The sequence below is a fragment of the Pseudochaenichthys georgianus genome, chromosome 24 (genome assembly GCF_902827115.2).
Source record: "Pseudochaenichthys georgianus chromosome 24, fPseGeo1.2, whole genome shotgun sequence".
In the NCBI taxonomy this organism is placed as follows: domain Eukaryota; kingdom Metazoa; phylum Chordata; class Actinopteri; order Perciformes; family Channichthyidae; genus Pseudochaenichthys; species Pseudochaenichthys georgianus.
The window spans coordinates 32,839,156-32,861,318 of record NC_047526.1 but is presented as its reverse complement, the minus strand read 5'-3'; the positions used below and the strand labels follow the sequence as shown (position 1 = coordinate 32,861,318).

General features: G+C 41.5%; 1 protein-coding gene across 1 annotated transcript in view; it reads right to left on the bottom strand.

Moving 5' to 3' along the window:
- man1a1 (mannosidase, alpha, class 1A, member 1) overlaps nt 1-22,163 on the bottom strand; it is a 210,799-nt gene that overhangs the window by 7,554 nt on the left and 181,082 nt on the right. Inside the window, exons 6-11 of the mRNA XM_034076387.2 lie at nt 22,007-22,130; nt 21,198-21,291; nt 12,294-12,409; nt 7,270-7,489; nt 5,059-5,231; nt 4,042-4,157 (exon numbers count right to left, since the gene is read on the bottom strand). Of these exons, the coding sequence (XP_033932278.1) occupies nt 4,042-4,157; nt 5,059-5,231; nt 7,270-7,489; nt 12,294-12,409; nt 21,198-21,291; nt 22,007-22,130 (843 nt within the window). The remainder of the gene's footprint in view (nt 1-4,041; nt 4,158-5,058; nt 5,232-7,269; nt 7,490-12,293; nt 12,410-21,197; nt 21,292-22,006; nt 22,131-22,163) is intronic.

The window sequence follows — 22,163 nt, the reverse complement described above, 5'->3', positions numbered from 1 at the left end:
TCAGGTGGGCGTGTCGTGTACCATCGTGGACCGCCGTGTACTGGCCGCAGCTAGACCCTATTGGCCTCCAGCAGGAAAAGCTGGAGGCCGGGAAAGAGTGAGACAGGTCGCGCGCCAAAGTAAAAGTGGAACCGAGAGACAGAACGAGAGCAAGACAGACGGACAATGTAGCTGCTGCGGCTTATATGCAGGTTATAGTCCGAAAAGTACGGTAAGTACATTTACTCAAGAACTGTGCTTACTAAGTACATATTTGAAGTACTATTACTCTACCTCATACTTCTACTCCTTTATCATTTGGAATCATATATTGTACTCTTGACAACCTTAGTTACTAAATACATCATATTACTAAGCCAAATATAACTTATACATCCGGATGTACTTGAATGCATCATTGAGTATCTCCATCTTTCCCAGCGGCAAAATGATCACATGAATGCATCACTAGAAAATGACTACTAGTATATTTCAACGTTTTGTGTACTTGTACTTAAAGAGGCCCTCGTATAGTCATTTCCAGGTTCACATTTGTATGTCGTGCCTCTACTGTGACATGGTTACACACTTTAAATGCTCAGAAAGTGATTTTCTCATATCTCTACACTGTTGTAATACTACTCCTACTAAGATAACAGCTGTATAACAAGTGATATTATTATTATTAATAATGTGCTATGATAACGTATCTTCCCCCGCGATGTTTGCACTACTAAAAACTGTTAATATTTACATTGATGATGTGACCGTCCATGTTTCCCGTAGATATGTAATTGCTATTCTTACTGCACTGTTAGTGTACAGTTTTCCTCCTCCTCCTCCTCCTCCTCCTCCTCCTCCTCCTCCTCCTCCTCCTCCTCCTCCTCCTCCTCCTCCTCCTCCTCCTCCTCCTCCTCCTCCTCCTCCTCCTCCTCCTCCTCCTCCTCAGCTCACTACAACTGACGACTCGCTTGTCTTTCTAGCCGTCAACCTGCAAACCAATCCTGTTCCTCCACAAAGAGGAGGTGAGTGATTGAAGTGTGGAGTGTCCTTGGAGGGAAGACGGATCCTGGAAGTGACTCAACAACAACCCGAGTAACATTAGAGGATTGGACGTATGGGCGTGTGCTAAATGGGATTGATGTGTTCAGGTCCGTCCGGGACGTCGTGCAGGAGACTCCATGGTGTTGCTGTCCATGCTGCTGGTCGCTCCGACGCTTCTCTAGTTATCTGTTCGACGCTAACGAGACGTTTTTTTTTGTGCTGCCTCCCTCTGGAAAAACATATTTCATCACGGCTATAAAATTATTCATATCCCACTTTGACTTTTCTTTATGTGCAGACACCGATCAAGAGAAGAAATACACTCTGATCTGTTTGTCACAGCGTGGAGGACCTGCGCGGTGTGTGTGTGTGAGTGAGTGTGTGTGTGAGTGTGTGTGTGTGGTGTAATCAGGAGTAGAGGTGACGCTTGTTAAAATGGACTGCATATATAAAAAAGTGGATTGGAAGGCACCTCGCCCCCAGAAGGCTCTGTTAGGCTAACCTTGACTTCCTGTCAGCAGCTGTCTGGCATGTGTGTGTGTGTGTGTGTGTGTGTGTGTGTGTGTGTGAGAGGAGGACATTAAAGTGGGAGGGAGAGATGGGGGATGCAGGAGAGGCCATAAACATTTCGATTGGAGTACAAAACAACAGAGAGGGTTTTACATTTAGAGGAAGAGTTCAGGAGCTTTACTGTTGAAATAAAACAGATTAAATACGATAAGAAGTATACGAAGTAACCTTTAAACTGTGGAGCTTAATTTATATTAACATACTAGTAACAACACTAACTAACCCTGGTTTGTGTTATAAGATGGGTTTAATAACAGGTGGGTTAAGGTGAGATCAGAAATTAAATAAACCAATAACATAAAGTAAAATAAAATAATAAATAAGTAAAATTAAAGTTAAAATTATCAAGAATAAAATAAATAAATACAAAATAATCAAAAATAAATTAAAACATAGATAAATAAAAAAGGTAGAATTTCAAATATCCATATACATGTTTATGTTTATCCATATACATGTTTATCCATATACATGTTTATCCATATACATGTTTATGTTTATCCATATACATGTTTATCCATATACATGTTTATGTTTATCCATATACATGTTTATCCATATACATGTTTATGTTTATCCATATACATGTTTATCCATATACATGTTTATCCATATACATGTTTATCCATATACATGTTTATGTTTATCCATATACATGTTTATCCATATACATGTTTATGTTTATCCATATACATGTTTATCCATATACATGTTTATCCATATACATGTTTATCCATATACATGTTTATCCATATACATGTTTATGTTTATCCATATACATGTTTATCCATATACATGTTTATCCATATACATGTTTATGTTTATCCATATACATGTTTATGTTTATCCATATACATGTTTATGTTTATCCATATACATGTTTATCCATATACATGTTTATCCATATACATGTTTATGTTTATCCATATACATGTTTATCCATATACATGTTTATCCATATACATGTTTATCCATATACATGTTTATCCATATACATGTTTATGTTTATCCATATACATGTTTATCCATATACATGTTTATGTTTATCCATATACATGTTTATCCATATACATGTTTATCCATATACATGTTTATCCATATACATGTTTATGTTTATCCATATACATGTTTATCCATATACATGTTTATGTTTATCCATATACATGTTTATCCATATACATGTTTATGTTTATCCATATACATGTTTATCCATATACATGTTTATCCATATACATGTTTATGTTTATCCATATACATGTTTATCCATATACATGTTTATCCATATACATGTTTATTACTATTATTACAACTATTTATTATTACCATAGTGTAGCACATTACAGTTTAATCTTTTAACTGTGAAACAAACATGTTTTTTGAAATACCACTAAACCCCCCCCCCACACACACACACACACACACACAGAGTGAATGTACACACACTGGTTTCACAGTCCCACGCTTGTTAAACGGTGGTTGTGATGTTCCTGCAGGGTTTAAAGCAGACTGTCTCCTGATCGCAGTTGGATCCGAGAGAGGAGCCCTATTAGCCAGCAGACATCACACTGTGCGGGTGACACACACACACACACACACACACACACACACACACACACACACACACACACACACACACACACACACACACACACACACACACACACACACACACACACACACACACACACACACACACACACACAACACACACACACACACACACACACACACACACACACACACACACACACACACACACACACACACACACACACACACACACACACACACACACACACACACACACACACACACACACACACACACACACACACACACACACACACACACACACACACACACAAAAATAAAATAAAATCAGGCTCTCTTAGGGGGCCGTGAGGAGTAGAAGCTGCCTGTGGTGTTCGGGGCAATGGGGGGGTGTACAGTCTCTCTTTCTCTACTATGTAACGCTCATGCAGGCAAAGACTTGGCTCTGCAGTGTGTGTGCAGTGTGTGTGCAGTGTGTGTGTGCAGTGTGTGTGGATGTCACATCTCATATGCTCAAAGCTACAGTGTCGAAATGGGAATGACATTCTTCTGACCTGAGCTCCTCCAGCAATGCAATGTATAATAAAATACAAAATAAAAAGTAGTGCAAAAAGTCGATACACATGCCAGTAGAATATGGAATATGTACAAGAACAGAATATGAAATAAAAGAATGTAAATGAAGACAACATTAAAAGCGGTTTATTGCGGTGATAACTATTTATATAAATTAGTAGATTGCAAGATGACAACGGGAATGTTTATCGGGGCACTTAGCAGAGCTCAGGTGGCTTTGCCCCTCCTTAAAGTGCAATCACAGCACAATCATAGTGAAGGAGTGTGTGTGTGTGTGTGTGTGTGTGTGTGTGTGTGTGTGTGTGTGTGTGTGTGTCTTACTTGAGTGTCTCTGCTAAGAAGAAGCTCTGCTGCACGTCGTCGTGGTTTGGAGTCGAGGCGTAGACGTCTCTGACGCCGCTGTAGCCTCCCTCCACCCGGCAGTGCTGCTCCAGAGCCTGGTGGGAAATACAGACATCAGTGACCAGAAACATCCTTCATTAGAAGTGTTGGGAAATCCTGAACGTCCTCTTCCAACATGAGAGCAACGTGATAACAAAGGTATCCCGACTGTCGCTGTGAACATGACAGGATGTGTGATGACCTGGAAGAGCATCAGGACTGTTTGAGGCAGATGAGCTATGTGATTAACATGATGACTCAGCCTCTATGGAGAGAGGCATCAAGCATGCTCATTTCTGACGTGGAGCTAATCTGAAGTAAACATTGAATACTGCTTTCTATTCCTCCATCTTGTGACTGTGTAACTCCCTCTCTTGGATATCAGCATGTGAAGGACACTGCCCAGGAACTAGTGGATGCTCTGTATGTGATGACTGCTTCCATTCCTGATGTTGAAGCTGAAGCCGGGGACGAGGGATTATTAACATTTTGGGATTTTAAGAAAAAGTCAACATTTTGAGAAAAAGTCATAATTTTGAGATTTTCTGAAAAAAGACAACATTTTGAGAAAAAAATCAGTATTGTACATGACAGGATACAGTACTGTGTAACTCCCTCTCTTGGGCAATTTGGGGTGAAGTGTCTTGCCCAGGGGCACAACGACATGCTAACTGCAGTGGGGTTTGAACCCGTGACCCCAACACCAAGGCTCTATCCACTGCGCCACACGCCTCCCTTCAGGAACCAGTTGATGCTCTGTATGTGAAGACTACTTCCCTTCTTGAGAGGATCATAAATACATGGATCCTGATTATTGGAGCTCAAGCCGGCGACGAGTGAGATTTTCTCTTCCTGATTTGCATTTTCAAGAGCTTGTGACAAAAACGGATCTGAAATGTCTTTTATTAAATGAACACGCAAACTGCTGAATATAAGATCATGTATTCACAAACGTACCTGGACCGCCTCCCAGCCCCACTCCCTGTATTTGGGGTCGTGTGTGAACCTCCACATGTACATGTAGGTCTCGATGACCTCGGGGCGGAGGATGAAGTATTTCTCGTTCTGCCGGGTGGCGATGGCCTCGACCCCGCCGTCGAAACGAAACGCCTCCGGACCCAGCTTCAGAGCTAGAGGGGGGGGGGGGGTGATTTACACAAGAGGAGGTTTTAGGTTCATACAGCCTTGAAGAAGATTGAATTGTGACTGATATTCTTTCTCTTGACTTTATATGACTTAGATTTATCCACATGTCGACTCGAGTCTTGTCAATGTTGACTTTAAAATAATATGCTATTCAATTGTTGGCAGCCCTTCAGGACTGCCTTTAAACATTGCGTCTCATAATCGGATTTAAAATACAGCAATTTATTACATTTTGTCAAATAAAAGACTCTTTGAAAGAACACTTAATGAATTTTTGAAATGAGATACACGCCTAAAGCCAGTATTGAGACACACATTTGGTACCCAGTAATTTAATTTGATACAGCAACTGTGGCTCTTGACATTTATATTACTCTTTTAAAAACTAGACAAAAGCGCCCTTTTTTCTAGTTTGACAGAAATGATCGAAAAAAGCCATAAAACACTAACGTGCAAACTTCCATCTGCGGCTACATAATCAAAAGCAGCTATAGAAGATATTGAAGTGTATATAGGTATATACATATTTTTATGTGTATGTTTGTATTCGGGATTGTGGGAAACGGTATTTCGATCTCTCTGTCTGTACACACAAACTGAAAGATTGACAATAAAATTGACTTTGATAATCGAGTCATTTAGTACGAGTCATTAATATGAAGTATTTATTTAGCCAGCAGTATATGAAGTAGTTTAAATTAAACCAAACCTAAAAATAGTGACGCTTACAGATTATCACTAATTATTAGGGGTGTAACGGTTCACAAACATTTCGGTTCGGTACGTACCTCGGTTTTTAGGTCACGGTTCGGTTCGGTACGTTTTCGGTACAGCAGAAAAAATTATCACAAAACATTAAATATTTTTTTTTAATTATTATTAAACTGTGAATAATGTATTCACTCAAATAAATGCAAAATATAATAAAATAAACATTAAGGTGCAGCTTTTCGATAAACTGAAATAATCTGTATTTGAACTGTACTGTACTAGTACCTAAGCAGCCAGTTTGACATCAGGACTTGCTCGTCATTGTATTTTCATGTTTTTTTAAAGAAAGATGAACTTGTCCACATTGCTTGCTGAAAGGGCAGATCAGCTGGCACTAGCAATGTCTCCTGCTGTGGAGAACACCCTCTCTAGGGACAGAGGTAGCAGATACAGCCAGGTAGCGCTTTGCTACCATGGCAACATAAGGATATTTGCCGTTTGTAATAGCTTTGGCTCGGTCTGAAGTTTTTGCGAGTGGTGGAGGCTAAATGCTAGCGGGAGTTGGGTTTGCACTTCAGTCTTTTGGTACCGGTGATATTCACGTTCGGGTGATGCCTTTTCAAATGAGTGTGCAAGTTTGATGTATTGCCAGCCGCGTAACCAATTTTAGTTGAACAATGCCGACAAACAGCTTTGGTTCGGTCCACCTGTCTTTGTCCGTCATCCTTGTTCGTAACTGCGAAACCAAAATGTTCCCAAACCGGACACTTCAATGATGCTGGAGGATTTTCGAGCTCAACTTTATCTGCGTTCGCCATTTCGACAGTTCCTCAAATTACTGACTACATTTGAACGCATCCCTCTGACCAGCTCGTCCAATGAAAGGACTTGCTCGCTCTATGTGTTGAACACAATGGGAGCAAATTACTCTGAATGCTGCGACGCAGCACCTGAGATTACTTCCAAGAAGTTGTTCACGTTCTCAATTTTTTACGTTTAACGTTATATGCGTTCGGTACACTTCGGTACACACATGTACCGAACCGAAGGGCCCGTACCGAATAATTTCGGTACGGGTACGTGTACCGTTACACCCCTACTAATTATCATAATGTTTACTTTTACTTTTGGTACTTCAAGTGTCTTTTCTTTTGACTCTGATCTTGAAACCAGAGTGGCCAATTAAATGAAAGACATAAATATTGTTGTTGTTCATCATCATCATCATCATCATCATCATCATCATCATCATCATCATCATCATCATCATCATCATCATCATCATCATCATCATATTGAGAGCATACTTACAGGTTCTGGCGTAGGACTCGTGGCAGGTGCGCGCGATCTCGGCGGCCTGCTCCATCTGGTGGCCCGTCTTGTCGCTGGGCGCTCCGTCGGCTCCCAGAGCGATCATCCCGCCGGCGAAACACGTCAGGTGACCCATCTTGTGCTCCAGCAGCCCCCCCTTCCACTCCGCGATGTAGGTCAGCCCGCCGCTCGACTTCCTCATCAGGTTAATTTCTATCGCCTGGAAGACAGACAGCGAGGAAGAGCTTGAATTCGTTTTTCAATTTCAAAACTTAAAGGTCCCCTATCATACTGTTTTTCATCAATATATTACAGCTCTCAGATATATACAGAGCCTGTCTCTGATTGGCTGAACACCAAACAGATCATTGCAGCATTACCCATAATCCCCTCTGTTTCAGCCCTGTTTCCAAAGTGCTGATTCTCTGTCTGTCACTTCAGATGAAAATAAGGAGCCCCTCCCCACGCCCCTCTGAGAGAGATTTGGTTACAAAGAACTCAATGGAGCTCTAGGAGGAGTTTCAGGTGATAAGGAGGGGGGGGGTTACCTTGGTTGCTGATTGGCTAATGGTTACCAAGCCAAGACATCGTTATGACATCATAAAGTGGCCAAAATCTGATCGGCTCGTTTTCAGACAGGTTTTTATAGAAATGGATCAAAAAGAGAGAAAATCTTTGTTCCTGAAACTTTCAGAGTCTCTTTCCACAGAGGGGACACATGTTGATGTAGAAGAGACATGGAGAAGAGGGGACACATGTTGATGTAGAAGAGACATGAAGAAGAGGGGACACATGTTGATGTAGAAGAGACATGGAGAAGAGGGGACACATGGTGATGTAGAAGAGGGGACACATGTTGATGTAGAAGAGACATGGAGAAGAGGGGACACATGTTGATGTAGAAGAGACATGAAGAAGAGGGGACACATGTTGATGTAGAAGAGACATGAAGAAGAGGGGACACATGTTGATGTAGAAGAGACATGAAGAAGAGGGGACACATGTTGATGTAGAAGAGACATGAAGAAGAGGGGACACATGTTGATGTAGAAGAGACATGAAGAAGAGGGGACACATGTTGATGTATAAGAGACATGAAGAAGAGGGGACACATGTTGATGTAGAAGAGACATGAAGAAGAGGGGACACATGTTGATGTAGAAGAGACATGAAGAAGAGGGGACACATGTTGAAGTAGAAGAGACATGAAGAAGAGGGGACACATGTTGATGTAGAAGAGACATGAAGAAGAGGGGACACATGTTGATGTAGAAGAGACATGGAGAAGAGGGGACACATGTTGATGTAGAAGAGACATGGAGAAGAGGGGACACATGTTGAAGTAGAAGAGACATGAAGAAGAGGGGACACATGTTGAAGTAGAAGAAACATGAAGAAGAGGGGACACATGTTGATGTAGAAGAGACATGAAGAAGAGGGGACACATGTTGAAGTAGAAGAGACATGAAGAAGAGGGGACACATGTTGATGTTGAAGAGACCTGAAGAAGAGGGGACACATGTTGATGTAGAAAAGACATGAAGAAGAGGGGACACATGTTGATGTAGAAAAGACATGAAGAAGAGGGGACACATGTTGATGTAGAAGAGACATGAAGAAGAGGGGACACATGTTGATGTAGAAGAGACATGAAGACGAGGGGACACATGTTGATGTAGAAGAGACATGAAGAAGAGGGGACACATGTTGATGTAGAAGAGACATGAAGAAGTGGATTTTGCATGATAGGTGACCTTTAAGAGTTGTGTTTGTACGTTCAACACAACACATGCTAGCTTTTCTTAGCATCGTCAAACATGTTGATGTAGAAGAGACATGAAGAAGAGGGGACACATGTTGATGTAGAAGAGACATGAAGAAGAGGGGATAATCCGCGTATAATCCTTGGACATCGAGGGGGGATACAGGGTAAAGTGTCCCCGGCATGGTTAACTCTGCGTTTCAGTCTCCATGTAATAAACATGTCCCCCAGAGAAACAGAGAACCAATCGGTGAGTCAGCTCTCTCCAGCTGAGCCCCGACGCTTGTCACCATAACTTAATCAGACAATTTATTTAAGCAGAGTAACAGCTCTTCACTTTCATCCGCTCCCCGTCTTCGTTTTCTTGTATGGAAATGTGTCTCATCACGACGTGAGCAGAGATGAAACACTGACTGTTAGAGAATGTTAGCACAGCAGTGGTCCGAGTGACAGATTGGCTCAACATTAGTCCGACTGAGCCCCATGTAGTCGAACACCATGGTAGTGCTGCGGGAAATATCTACGGTGCTAACATGGACAGAGCACTTTTCTATCTGTGAAGCTCTCGTGTTTGTTGTCCATTATTATCATGCAGCCATTCATTATGACTCAGAGGGGGCATGAGGGACACACAACCCCGTGGAGGAAGTCCATGCAGCTCACCATCTGCAAACACGTTCACACTTCGATGCTATCCATTCAATGAGAACAGCTTAAAGGTCCCCTAGTATACTGCTTTTCATCAATATATTATTTTATTATTAAACCAGATCATCGACCTCTTTTTCAAGGAAGACCTGAGATATATACAGAAGGGGGGGGGGGGGGGTAAATCAGCAGCGAACCGCTTCAACACGTGGATTTCGTTTTTTTCACGCCCTTCATTTTGTTATTCTACAGTATCTCGGGGTCTTGTTCTCGAGTGAGGGAACAATGGAGCGTGAGATGGGCCGGAGAATCGGAGCAGCGGGAGCGGTACTGCAGTCGCTTTACCGCACCGTGTGACGAAAAGGGAGCTGAGCCAGAAGGCAAAGCTCTCTGTCTCCCGGGCCGTGTTCGTTCCTACCCTCACCTATGGTCATGAAGGATGGGTCATGACCCAAAGAACGAGATCGCGGATACAAGCGGCCGAGATGGGTTTTCTCCGCCGGGTGGCTGGCGTCTCCCTTAGGGATAAGGTGAGAAGTTCGGTCATCAGGGAGGGACTCGGAGTTGAGCCGCTCCTCCTTCGGCGTCGAAAGGAGCCAGTTGAGGTGGTTCGGGCACCTAGTTAGGATGCCACCTGGGCGCCTCCCTAGGGAGGTGTTCCAGGCACGTCCAGCTGGGAAGAGACCAAGGGGTAGACCTAGGACCAGGTGGAGGGATTATATCTCTTCGCTGGCCTGGGAGCGCCTTGGGACCCCCCAGTCAGAGCTGGTTGATGAGGGAAAGGAACGTCTGGGGCTCTCTGCTGGAACTGCTACCCCCGCGACCCGACCACGGATAAGCGGGAGAAGATGGATGGATGCTTTTATTTTGAAGGAGAGTTAGCGCTGTTGACAGGAAGTTGTTGTTGCTATGGAAACAACGTGACGGAGATTAACGGAGAAAAAGCAATATCTACATATAAAGACGGAGAAAGAAAACGATGATCTCTGTATAATGTGTGCTACAAATTAGCAGGTATGGAAGTATTCTTGGTGTGTTATCGTATTGTGAGCACAATCTGTTCCTACAGTGGTCTCCGCTATCTCCCACTCATGTGCAACTTCAGGAAATTGGTGCATGCTTGAGCAAAGTACCTTTCCTCTGTTTTCAACAAAAGAACGAGTGAAGTTGTTGCTTTACATCGAGCTATATCTGCAGTCAGTGCTAGACTTTTTCACAGCCATGCAATTCATGGGTACAATCCCACTGAAGCTATGGAAAGAAGTCTGGGTCGAACTTGGTGATGTGATTAATTAGCGTTTCTATATGAATCATGAGGATACATGTGCGAATGTTCAGCCTTAGTTCTAACATATGGATACGTTGATGTTGTTATTGCGATACTACAATGTAGCATGACTCTGAGTGATAGAAGTGCAACAGATTGGAAATCACAGCCCTCAGAGATCAGTGCTTAACATGATGTGACGATCGGGAGAGAAAAGGTGCTTAACAGCCTTCACAGATGGTGCGTTTAAGGACCGGCAGACAACTGACAAATGTCTGTTTTAGTCGGACAATTACCGCTAAAGGGTAAAAACCGCATGAACAGAAGATGTTATTGGTTTGTGGAACATGGCAAAACAGACGACGGTTTAGAGTGAGTTGAAAAAGACAAAAAACCTGTCACATATTTTACAAGATGTGATAAAATAATCAGAAAATTGAGTAATGAATAATACAATGAGATGGAGAACATCCTGTCACTGATTCTGTTCCAGTACAGTTTCAGTCCTTCAAACACATTACATATTGTCCTAATATGTTCAGCCTTCACATGCTAGAAACACAATAAGAACTAGAACAGGTTGGGCTCTCTTTGTCGAAAAGTAATGGTGATTAAAAGTCTAGGGATACACGTAGTGATTACGTTTGGACTATGAAATGTTAAAGGTGGGGTAGGTAAGTTTGAGAAACCGGCTCGAGATCGCTAGAATTTGAAAGTACGCGACCGGAGAAAATCTGCCACTTCCTTCCTTCCTTCCCTAGGCCATCCAGTTACTTTAGCCGAGCCGGCTCAGATGATTGGTCGAGCTTTTTACAGCGCCACGGCTTCCACAGATGACTTTTTTTATGGATTTTTTGTCAAAGCACTTCAGATATTCATTGCTATCGGGATGTTAAGAGCATTCCATGGAATATAACAACAAGTGTATCTCGAGCCGGTTTCTCAAACTTACCTACCCCACCTTTAAATGAAAAATATTCCATCTCTAAAGTGACGTCAAAGGTCCTATTTTTTCAGAAAAACAGCTCAAACCAAAGGAAAGGGGGCAAGTCCTCACAAATTATAGGCTGGAGGAAGATAATAATTGGCATTTTGGATAGACACAATTACTCAAATGATGAATCGATAATCAAAGTATATGATTTATTATTGTGCAGATGGGTTCATTTTCGCAGGGGAACGAAGAATAATTCCACCTGCAGTTTAATCCTCGAAGAGTCAAAGTCACCTCAACCCTGATTGAAGAGATTACATCTGTGTACGTGATGGCAGCAGCGTACGTGTGTGTGTGTGTGTGTGTGTGTGTGTGTGTGTGTGTGTGTGTGTGTGTGTGTGTGTGTGTGTTACCTGCAGGGCATCATAATACATCTTCTTTGCTTCGTCGTCAGTCTTGTCAGACATCAGCCAGGCCTTGAGCAGGTACTCATAGAAACTGTCACCAAGGCCACCCACCGACACGTGATCTGCAACACACACACAAACAGACATTAAAACACACACACTTAAATACACACAGGCCTCCTACATGCGAGCTGTTTAAGAACACAAGTGTTGGCTCATCCCTAGATCATCATTACGCCCCTTGAAGCACTTTGGGATTACTTTTAGCAATGAATAAAAATACAATTTATTATTAAAGGTATCATCATCATCTGGTTTCAATATTAATATCTTTATGACTAATTGATACCTACTACATAACTGTATATTATACATATGTATGCTCACATTGTTACATTTGTATTTATGTATTGTATTACTTTGAACCTCATGTTGTTATTTTATCTAATTTTATTATATTTTTTAATTACATTTTTTATTTAATGGTATGTTATATTTTATTTTATTCTCAAATGGAGCAACTGCCATGAAACTAAATTCTTCCCCTCGATGGCAAGGGTGAGATACATGTGTGCGATATTAACAACCTGTGATTTATTGCAGCATTATGTGTGTGTGTGTGTGTTGACATCTATATTTAACCGTTAGAGCCAATAGAATCGAGGGGAAGTTCCTAAAATCCATCTAAACATTACCCATTGGTGAATGAGTGATGCGCAGCCAGAATGCCCCGTAACCGGAAGCTGCGATACACCCTGGTGGCTATCATTAGCAGCGCGCGCGTGTGTGTGTGTGTGTTAGGGCTGTGCATCTTCTAGCCACGGTCTTCTGTTAAAGGACACTGAATGTCCTGAATGAGGCATCACACACAGGACTTGAGTCTGAACACAGCAGACAACAGGAGTATTTACAACAGCATATACAAACAAAAATACTGCATGTGGGTGCTCACTTACATTCTCTGTCTTACTGTTACATAAATCCCATGAATGTATGAGATTAAATTAGCTTCATTATATCTCAGTGATTAAGTGAATAACAACGTTTCTATCGGGTCACTATCAGCCTGTCACTCATTATTTTCAGGGAGGGGGCGGGGCTTGGAGGAACGGAGAGGAGACGGTGATCGCGGAAGCTTTTTTCCTCCTGCCTTCACAAACTTTACACACGTATATATCGTCTGCAAATTGCTAAAGGACATTCATACTTTGCAATCCAAGACTTAATTAAATCCACCAAAAACCTGACATGATTGTAACGCGATTATTTTTGAAAAACATAAATCCCTCCCTGTGTCTCTGAGCCGCAGCGACACGGAGTGATTCAGAGCGGGTCCTGCTGTTGTCGGTTCTGGACTGGTGTTCTTGTGTTGGTGGATAAAGCAGACTGCTCCGTGTTGCTGTGCCGCTGTCACGTCTGTTCCCTGATCTCTGCGTCACCGACCGATTTGATATTAAAGTGACAGAAAAAACGTTATAGTAAAGCCGCGGCCGGAAAATCAGGAAGCAACGTTACTACTTTATAACCGATTATCTTCCGTCACTGCATCGAGACCGAATCGTCCACGTCCGCATCGCAATGCATCGTAGAAACGATTATTTTCAACACCCCTAGTGTGTGTGTGTGTGTTATTGTATGTGGACCTGCTGTACTTTAGCTGATTGTGAGTGAAGGCTCATCCATATGCATGTGTCATTAACAGAGTCCAGCCCTGTGTGTGCAGCGCAGAGATTACATGTCAGCCGTGATCATCTTAAAGAGAAGAGAAAGGAGACGAAGGTGTGTGTGTGGGTTTATGAAAAGCACCTGGCCTTCTGTGAGTTCAATAACAACGAGATGAAAGAGCCTATTGATTATACAAGTCATGAAAATCTATTAGAAATTCTTTAAAAAAACATATTTATAAATCATACTTTGAGGGTGGAAACTATGACTCAGCAAGCGGTAAGAAATCATCAAAGCTTCACTCTTCGGTGTCTGTACAGCACATAAAAAACCTTTTGGATATTTTTCAGACAACATTAGATTGCAAACATCCCATGGTCATAATTTATTCAACAAATGCATTACTATTGCATCATCTCTTTCTAAATGAGAAACTCTCTGACTAAGACAAGCATGACAGCTTCTCTCTCTTTCGTTGATTATCTCTGAGTGGGTATTTTTTCTGTTAAAACGTGCCTTTTCTATTCCCAATTGAATATGTCACAATTTACATAATCTACTTGGATGAAAACACAGTGACTGGCTCCGGTTAAGAGTGTCAGCTAAATGCCAACAATTATAACTGTGGATGTGGTTTTACTCGATGTTTTATGCAACAGAGAACACAAGTAAGTAGACTAGAGGTGCAGCTCCACATTTAACCAGCACTGACACTAGCTGCCCTCCGATCAAGAGGGTTCTGAAGCAGATATAATTAAGTACAACACAAATACAACTTTAATGTTCAAAAAGCTCTTTATTTTTCTCATACTGCCTGTGCTGCAGCACCTCTTTTCACCCTCTGTCTGAAACCAGAGCCTAGTCTGCTCTGATTGGTTATCTGGCCGGCTCTGTTGTGACTGATCAACCGCTTAGAGATGTCCCGCCCCTTAGTTCTCAATGTCGAGTAAAGCTGCTCCAGAGCCACTATTTCAAGCATGCTACGTCATCGAGTGCCACCGAAGGACTGTTCCAATGTCCAGCATGCTTGGAATTCTATCGAGCCCGGCGTACTTCATAGCGAGACATTTCGAGGCTGCACATGTGTAGACTCCTCGGTCTTAAAATCCCCACAATGCTTTGCGCACGGACCAATGTAAGGCGGGGCCTCTGATATGACGCACACCTGCATACTTGCTCGCCTGTTCCACTCTTCGCTTTCCGAATGCCAGGAAGTATTCTTGCCTCGCCTCTGAAGCAAGACGCTCGGAAGACATGTGCTACCAAGCAAGCGTACTCGACATTGAGAAACACCCACAATGTGTTGGAGTGCTAGCCAATAGGAGCGTGAGTTTTACATAGAGATGTCACTATGTTATTTTAGCTTTTGCACACAAACCTAACTGTACAGCTGCAACGTTTTCAAGGCTATCATCCAACTCTCAGCAGGAAAGTACGTCCCAAAAAAAGGGCAAACTATTCCTTTAATTACCCGGCTCCTTTTATATAGAAGCCATGTCATTTTGAGGTTGTTCTGAAGTTCAATTTCTGCTCTCTAGTGGTCAAACATCTCTTAAAGCTGCCTTAAAAACTGGGTTGAGAAATGGAAGTTGATATCGAGCACATCTCCTGCCTCTTGTCAGAGTCACTTTCATTATATCTACTCTCCTGGCAGTTTTCTCTGACATATGACAAGGCATAAGAAAAAGCTGCTTTCTTTCCTAAAATACACCTTACATCCCTGCTGCATTATATATATATATAGTTATCCTTCTGTGGCTCCATATGTTGCTCTCCTCACCCTCATATTCCCCCTCTATCATTATGTCCATTACCTGTTCAGCTTCACGCTCTGAAGAGTCTGGTAATCGATGTGAAATGACAGCCTTTTACCACAACATGCCGATAAAGCAGACAGGTGAACGGACACATGCTGTTTAGGAGATCGGGGAGTTTAAAAATACTTGACAGAGACTCAGCTGGGTTGCAGTGATGTAAAGAGAGTGGACAGAAAGGTATGAGGAGGTGTGAAGAGAGGAAGGAAGGGAAGAACACTTTAGCAACACTGCACAAAGATCTGGAAATATGTCAAATAAATCAATATTGTTATTTGCATTTGTATATCTTATAAAGTCTTTATATTGGACTTTTTTTATATTATTCTTTAACTTTTTTAATTTGTTTATTTTTATTCCTGAACTATTTTGGACTGTTTATTTCTTGTGTCTTAATTTCTCTCATTGCCTTCTGTTTTTTATGCTGCTGCAATGCAAACATTTCCCAAATTGGGATCAATAAAATATCTATCTATCCATCCATCCATCCATCCATCTATCTATCTATCTACCTACCTACCTACCATCCATCCATCTATCTACCTACCTACCTGCCATCCATCCATCCATCTATCTACCTACCTACCTGCCATCCATCCATCCATCTACCTACCATCCATCTACCTACCTACCTACCATCCATCCATCTACCTACCATCCATCTACCATCCATCTACCTACCATCCATCCACCTACCTAACTACCATCCATCCCTCCATCCACCTACCATCCATCCATCCATCCACCCATCCATCTACCTACCATCCACCTGTACCTACCTACCTACCTACCATCCACCTGTACCTACCTACCTACCTACCTACCATCCACCATCCAACTGTACCTACCTACCTACCTACCTACCTACCTACCTACCTACCTACCTACCTACCTACCTACCTACCTACCTACCTACCTACCTACCTACCTACCTACCTACCTACCTACCTACCTACCTACCCACCTACCTACCATCCATCTATATATATATATATATATATAATATTGAAAGAATAATAAATGATAACTAAAACTGGGTAACAAGAGGGATCATAACAAATGTAAGAAATAATCTGAATTTAAATAAACCATTACTTCTGCTTGTCTAAAAGTAAAAATAAAACGTATTAAAAGTCCAAACTAAAATCTGCCTCACCATAAAAAACAACTTATAATTACTTTGATTCAAATTAAACTGATGACTGTTTTCTTAATTCGTTTTTTGGTTCATTAAATTAGAGTAAATAGACTTGAGTTAGATATCTCTCACAGTTGTTCAAAGCACAACATGATGTGATGAGAGGAGATGAATCAAAAGCCGATTTATTATAATATTAGATGGAGAAAACACACATTGATATTTAAAGGTATGCTCATGTGCTCGTTCATATTTGTATTTTAGCCAATAGCGAGTGATACTTAGTGACCATAATAAATCAGAATGTTTTTCCCAAAGCTTTAAAAATGGTGACAGGAGATTATTAAGAAGAAACATAATTACAGTAGGGGCAAGTCCATCACTCTTGAAACCATCAAATCTGAGCAGTAAAGTGGTTATTATACCAGAAGGATATTTGCATTCCTGGTTGATGTACGTGCAAATTACAGGTGTGGAACATTTTTCTTTGGAAAGAGCATCAGAAGTGCATTGCAGTAATCCAGACAAGTGGTAATTTGCATGCATTAGTGTTTCAGCGTCACCTTTAGAAAGAAAAGGTTGAACTTCACTGACACTCAAGAGAAAAATGCTAATTTCATGACTGTTTCTGATATCGTTCTCCAAGTTCAGGGTGCCATTAACCCAAAGAGTTCAACATGTGATTTCCATTTTAATTACACGGTGGTCAAGAGTGTAATTACCGTCTCGCTCTCTATTCTTCTGAGGGAAATCATGAGCAAGTCTTGTATTTTATTACAGTAGAGGAGAACGCTTTTGGCCACTCTCTCTTTAAAACCCAGAGAAAACCAACCGACCCTCTGAACTGCCGGTTAATTAGACTTGTCCACTGTGCTGCAATAAGCTCTAAGGCAGGGGTGTCAAACCCAATTTCATCACGGGCCACATCAGCATCAAGGTTGCACTCAAAGGGCCGGTTGTAACTTTAAGACTATATAAATATACATATATAAATATTTAATATACCGTACTTTTCGGACTATAAGCCGCTGCTGCTGCTGCTTTTTTCCCCATTTTTTTTGTACAGCTAACGGCCACTAGGGAACCTCCTAAATCTATGGGTTTTACAGGTAACATTAACCACCTTTAACGCTATGGGCTCTATGACTGGTCCGCGCCCGCCACCTCTAAGGGGCGGGCTCCAGCAGGAAAAGCTGGAGGCCGGAAAAGAGCGAGACAGGTAGCGCGCCAAAGTAAAAGTGGAACCGAGAGACAGAACGAGAGCAAGACAGACGGACAATGTAGCTGCTGCGGCTTATATGCAGTAGGGATGCCAGCGATTATTCGATTATTCGAATATTCGCTACAGTCTCCATAATCGAATATTATTTTTAAAAATCGATTTTATTTATATATATATATTTTTTAATGTCTTTTTTTTTTTTTTTCTGGCTTAGTTTCAACCAAAATATATATATGCTAATAATAGTAATAGTATTAATAATTGTAAATGGTCATTGGTCACACCACCAGTTTGTTTTACTGTAAACTTGGAGGAAGCATGCGTGCAGAGCATGGTCGAATAATCGATTATTATTCGCCAGGGCTGCCGAATAATCGATTTTGATCATGGTCAGTTTCTGGCAACCCTTATATGCAGGTGCGCTTTATAGTCCGAAAAGTACGGTATATAAAATAATGTATTATATGACATGATTGCCTCTGCATTGGATTATTATCGGATAGGGTAATAACTTCATAATTAACTACGTTTGAAAGCAGAAGTCTAGGGGAAATAATTGCAAGTCTCTTTAGTGCATTTGTCCAAAAATGATTTAAAAAGAAAAGCCAAATTCTGGAAAAACAAAAAAAAGTCAAATTCTGAGAAATAAAAGTCTAATTTGAGATGCATTGTGGGACATGTAGTTTATGGGCAATGTGCTTCTGTAAAGCGGCATGTAACCGTATAATAAACATATTATATTCTTTGCAAGCTGTGGGGCCACATGAAATGAAGTTACGGGCCGGATTTGGCCCCCGGGCCTCGAGTTTGACACCCCTGCTCTAACAACAAAACACACTGAAAACCTAAATCCACTTTAATTTGAGTGTTTACCCAGCAACTGGAATATCTAGTTCCTACCAGAAAACTAGGGTGCAGCTCTAAGTCAAGTGTTCAACACGTGTGCAATGAGCTTGTAAGATTGCTAGCTTAGTTCGATATAAACTGTATCATAAGAAATATTCCATCAAGCTGCTTTAAAGTCACACATTTAAACTAAAAGTGAGGTAGAAAAAACCTTGATTCTTTTTATGGTCTTATTCGATTGAGATTAAGAATATTTTTGGTCATACTTGAAAGATTACTGTAATGGATGAGTCATGTTTTAATGCTGAATGACCTTTTTCAAAGAAACTATAGGCGCATATCTTTAATTTTCTGTTTTCTTTGGAGAAACTCAGATCTATCGATGACATCTACTAAACGAAATGTCAACAAAATGATTGGAGGGTTAGTCGACTACAGGTCCGGACACACCAAGCCGATTTCGGCCGTCGATAGATGTCTGGCCGCCGATGAGCGTCCTGTCGCCCTACTCAGATTGGTGTGTCCCGCCCCGTCGGGTCTTTTCGGCCATGCCGACACCTTCATGTTGAATCGGCGGGCAGTCGGCTAAAGAAATCCCTCTGATTGGCTGTTCAGCTAGCGAATCAGTGCATGAGAAGCGAAATGGAAGTGATGGACCCAAACAAACTATTAAGAAGGCAAACCTGAGATTTCATTTAACTCCAGCTCTCGACACAGGTTCGGGAAAGCCCCGTGAGCTTCTCGCTGTAGAGTGAAAATGGAACGCACACGCTATTTGTTGTTTGTTTATATCACGCAGTCTGTTCTTCTTCTCTCGGTTATCACGCAGTCTGTCTTCCGGTGTGTTTCAGTGCGACACATGGCCAAGACGCAGGAGACGCGAGGCCACGCAACAGTCGGGTCCGTCGGGATGTGTTCTTTGGTGTCAGTTTGGTGTGTCCGGGCCTTTAAGACTTTCTGTAGTTGAGGACAGGCCTATTATGGCGCATTTCCACTACAGGGCCTCGCTCGGTATGGCTAGGCCTCGTTAGGCCTTGTTAGGACTGGCTCACTTTAATGCTGCATTCCCATTACAGTTTAGGAACTGTGGTAGTAACTATAGTAACACAGTGTAGGCGGAGCCATGACGTCATCTTCAATGAGCACCCCAGAAAACCAACATCAGCCGTTAGCTCTTAGCACCCAGAGCTCACAGCTCCTCATATCTGTTCAGAAACTAGACAAAAGTTAAACAAGTACAAACCACAGACTGTCTGTGTCATGGAGGATACAGGCACTGGTTTATTTATGTCTGTAGGCCGTTGCTGTGAGTGTGGACGGTCGGAGCATATACAACGTTAGCTTAGCCGATCTCCATTCAGAAAACACGCATTTTAAAAGGTGTTTCTCTGCCGTCTGTCTGCAGACTTGTCAAAGCATTAATTCATGGTTTTTACTAACCGGTATCAGTGTGTTGTTACTTCGGCATCATTTTGAAACGTGTATTACAATTTAATCACGGTCAAATATGTTCATCTTGTTGTAGTTGTAGCCCCCTTGCCAGCGATTCTCTCTCTAGTTTAGCATAGAACCAAGATTTTGTCGGGCCAGAAAAAAGGTGAAAAAGTAGCGCCGGGCCGGAACTAGGCATAGTGGAAACGCAACCAAAAACGGGCTGGGCACGGCACGGTACGCTTAAAGCGAGCTCCGCGCTGTAGTGGAAACGCGCCATAAGTTCTTATTATGCTGCAAAGTTATTCATATCTTAATCAAAATCGCAAATTCAACAGCAGTATGCACATTTTGTATTGCAGGCTAAATACGTGTTAATATTCTTAAATAGGTATTGTGGTGCTGAATGGATATCGTGGCCTACAGATCGTATTCTATGGACTTAATAAAATACCTTTGTTTGGTACAGACCTTCTTAAAATAATCACAACATGATCAATTTACAAATATATTCCAGTAATAATGAGAAAAAGGTGAAATTGCAATAGCTGCCCTATTGTATCCTATTGATAAAATCTGTATCTCCATTACATCTTTGTGTCAGCGTTTTGACAAAAATAAGACACAGAAGCTGTTTGGCACGGCATCTGAGACTCCTGAGATAAAAGGCAATGTTCCCTCTCAGGCGTCGTCTTGATGCTCAAGTGCTACACGAGAGGGAAGTGCCGGAGAAAGGCGAGACAGAGGAAATGCTTTGTGATGTAAAATGTGCGGGTGAAGAGAAGAGGACTTACGTTGGCCCCACTGGCCGCTGTTGGGGTTCAGGTAGTTGGGGTACAGACCCTGAGGTTTGTCCAGGCGATTCAGGACCTTCCTGATGTTCATTACCTAAAGATTAAAGAATCACAAATGAGTTAAGTTCACTTCAAACACCACAAGTGAGCATACAGTATGTAAAGAGAATATATAAAACACTCATTCAAGATTCAAGGCTTTATTGTCATGTTGCATTATTGCACATTAGCTACAGTGTAGATATGGCAATGACAATCTTAAGTCCCAGGCTCCTCCAGCAGCGCAACATGAATATATACAGGACATAAAACAAATCAAATAGTGCAAGAGAATTAGCTTAATTAACTATATATATATATATCCATTTCTTGCACAATAATATCCTGCATTATATCTGCTACTGGACATTTGTATTTCTACATGTATATATATATATATATATATATATATATATATATATATATATATATATATATTTTGTTGTTGTACTTTTTAATGCTATTTTATTTCTGAAATATTTTGGACTGTTTATTTCTAGTATCTTAATTTCTCTTATGTACAATGCCTTGTTTTTTATGCTGCTGCAACGCAAACATTTCCCAAATTGGGATCAATAAAGTACTGTGTGTGTGTGTGTGTCTGTCTGTCTGTCTGTCTATCTATCTATCTATAAGTAAAGAGTAAAAGGATGATTCTTTGACATTACAGTCATGTCTAAAGTGCAAGAGAGCAAGTGGAAATCCTGTACAAAAGCAGCCATTGACTGTGAAAAAAGATGATACCATCTATTCCCGTGTGTGTCCGTTACCTTCTGTGCAAACTCCGGATTCCCAGAGAGTTTGCTGAGGTGCATGAACTCTAAATGCAGCGTGCCGTACTCTGCCAGGATGCTGCTGCCGCCAGACGCCCAGGGCCAGTTCCTCCCAACACCGCTGGAAGAAGATGAGAAGAGACTTTAGGAAGGC